The sequence below is a fragment of the Pocillopora verrucosa genome, chromosome 2 (assembly GCF_036669915.1).
Source record: "Pocillopora verrucosa isolate sample1 chromosome 2, ASM3666991v2, whole genome shotgun sequence".
In the NCBI taxonomy this organism is placed as follows: domain Eukaryota; kingdom Metazoa; phylum Cnidaria; class Anthozoa; order Scleractinia; family Pocilloporidae; genus Pocillopora; species Pocillopora verrucosa.
Window position 1 is genome coordinate 8,720,970 of NC_089313.1, and position 1,723 is coordinate 8,722,692.

Below are 1,723 nucleotides of genomic sequence, written 5' to 3' on the forward strand. Positions count from 1 at the left end.
TAAAAAAAGCTTCTTACGGCCCTCAAACAGTAAGGCAATTTTCATCGTAAATTTTAATTCTATAAATCATTTCAAAAATTAATCAACTGAGGATTTAACAGCAACTTAAATCTCATAAGATATTATTTTTTACCAGACTGATCCAAATAACCTTTCTGAGCATAACTGCTTTCCCAAAGTTTTTCAAATATCTGCAGGTTAATGATTAACCAATCAAAAGAAACAGTCATGTCCATAATCCCATGAATTATGGGTACATACATTTGTAGAATAAACAATCAGAAAACATAATTTTTTGAACAAGGAAACACCAAATAATATCTCTTATAACACAATGTCAGTATGCTGTTGGCAATGGTGTGTCACAACAACAGCAATAAGTGAACAGTTTTTGACAACCAACGGTCAATGTTCCGCTACTTATAGGAGAGTTCACTGCCTCATCTGCCTAGGTCTTCCTCTTACAAAAGGCCTGCCAGGATTCTGAGGTTTCAGACGTGGGGTTGCTGCTCCATATTCAGGGTCATCATACAAATAGTCTTGGAGAGTGTGGTACTTCTCAAAACAAGGGCTGGGGCACATGTGGACTCCACACAGTCCACACTTGTATGAAGTCAACACTCGCTGCAGGTGAACTTTACAAGCACACTGTTTGTCAACTTTGACTGGGAAGTGTCCCAAAGACAGATTCAATCTTGATATTTGAGGTGCAGCAGCTGTGGGGGTAATCTTGTAGCTCCTTCCACCATGTAAACCTCTGATTACCAAAATCCGGAAATCCATCATGCTCAGATCTGGTTGATCATCATCTTTGTCCCTTGCAGTAAACAAGATATGCATTCAAAACTGACACCTCCAAGAAATGATAGAAGAGTTTTAGATACCATGTCCAGCCTTTCATGAGCCTTGCATAGGCAGTTGTCCTCTGGTCTGCAACATCAACACCACCCATGTGTAAATTGTATTGTTGCACTGGTATGGGACAGGCAAAGTCTCTCCTATGCCAGACGTTTGCTTCTCGCACTGACCTTTCAGCAACTCCCATTTCTTCATTAGCTGGTAAAGTTGTCAGAATAGTTACAGGTTTTCTGTCTTTCCATGTCACTCAAGTGAGGTGATGTTTTTGCCGAAAAATTGCTTCACCACGTTTCATCCTCTTTACAGTAGCAGAGGTCGATGTTGTCACATCTCGAGGAAGACCGATCCGATCCCCCCGACATGTTCCACGGGCTTGAAGACCCTGATCATAAAGCTTCTCAAAAAGTTGAACTGAGGTGTAGTAATTATCCATAAATATATTGTATCCTAGTCCATAAAATGGTTCCACAAGTTTCAAAACAACTCTTTGAGCTAAACCTTTAGACTCTTGTCCACATTCCTTGCCTGTATAAATATTTATGTCTAACACATAGCCATTTTCAGAGTCAGCCAAAGTAAATTCCTTGAGGCCAAATCTTGCTGGTTTGTCCCTCATATACTGCCTCCATGAAAGGCGTCCTTTAAACTTCACAAGGGTTTCATCCACTGACAGGTTCCTGCTTGGGGCATAAACTCTTTGGAACCGGTTTTTAATTAGTTTTAAGAAGGGCCTAATTTTCCCCAGTTTGTCATATCCATCTTGACCTCTAGGAATTAATTGTGTATTGTTCACAAAATGTATATACCTCAAAATTTGTGTAAACCGATTCCTTGACATGCAATTTGTGAAGAATGGTGTTTGAAG

The 1,723-nt window shown here is 39.8% G+C and overlaps 1 protein-coding gene across 1 annotated transcript in view; it reads right to left on the reverse strand.

The window, feature by feature from the left end:
• Window positions 1-1,105: 1,105 nt before the first annotated feature.
• LOC131780143 (piggyBac transposable element-derived protein 4-like) overlaps window positions 1,106-1,723 on the reverse strand; it is a 1,215-nt gene continuing 597 nt past the window's right edge. Inside the window, exon 1 of the mRNA XM_059096767.2 lies at window positions 1,106-1,723. This exon is cut by the window's right edge and continues 597 nt beyond it. Coding sequence (XP_058952750.2) covers window positions 1,106-1,723 — 618 coding nt within the window.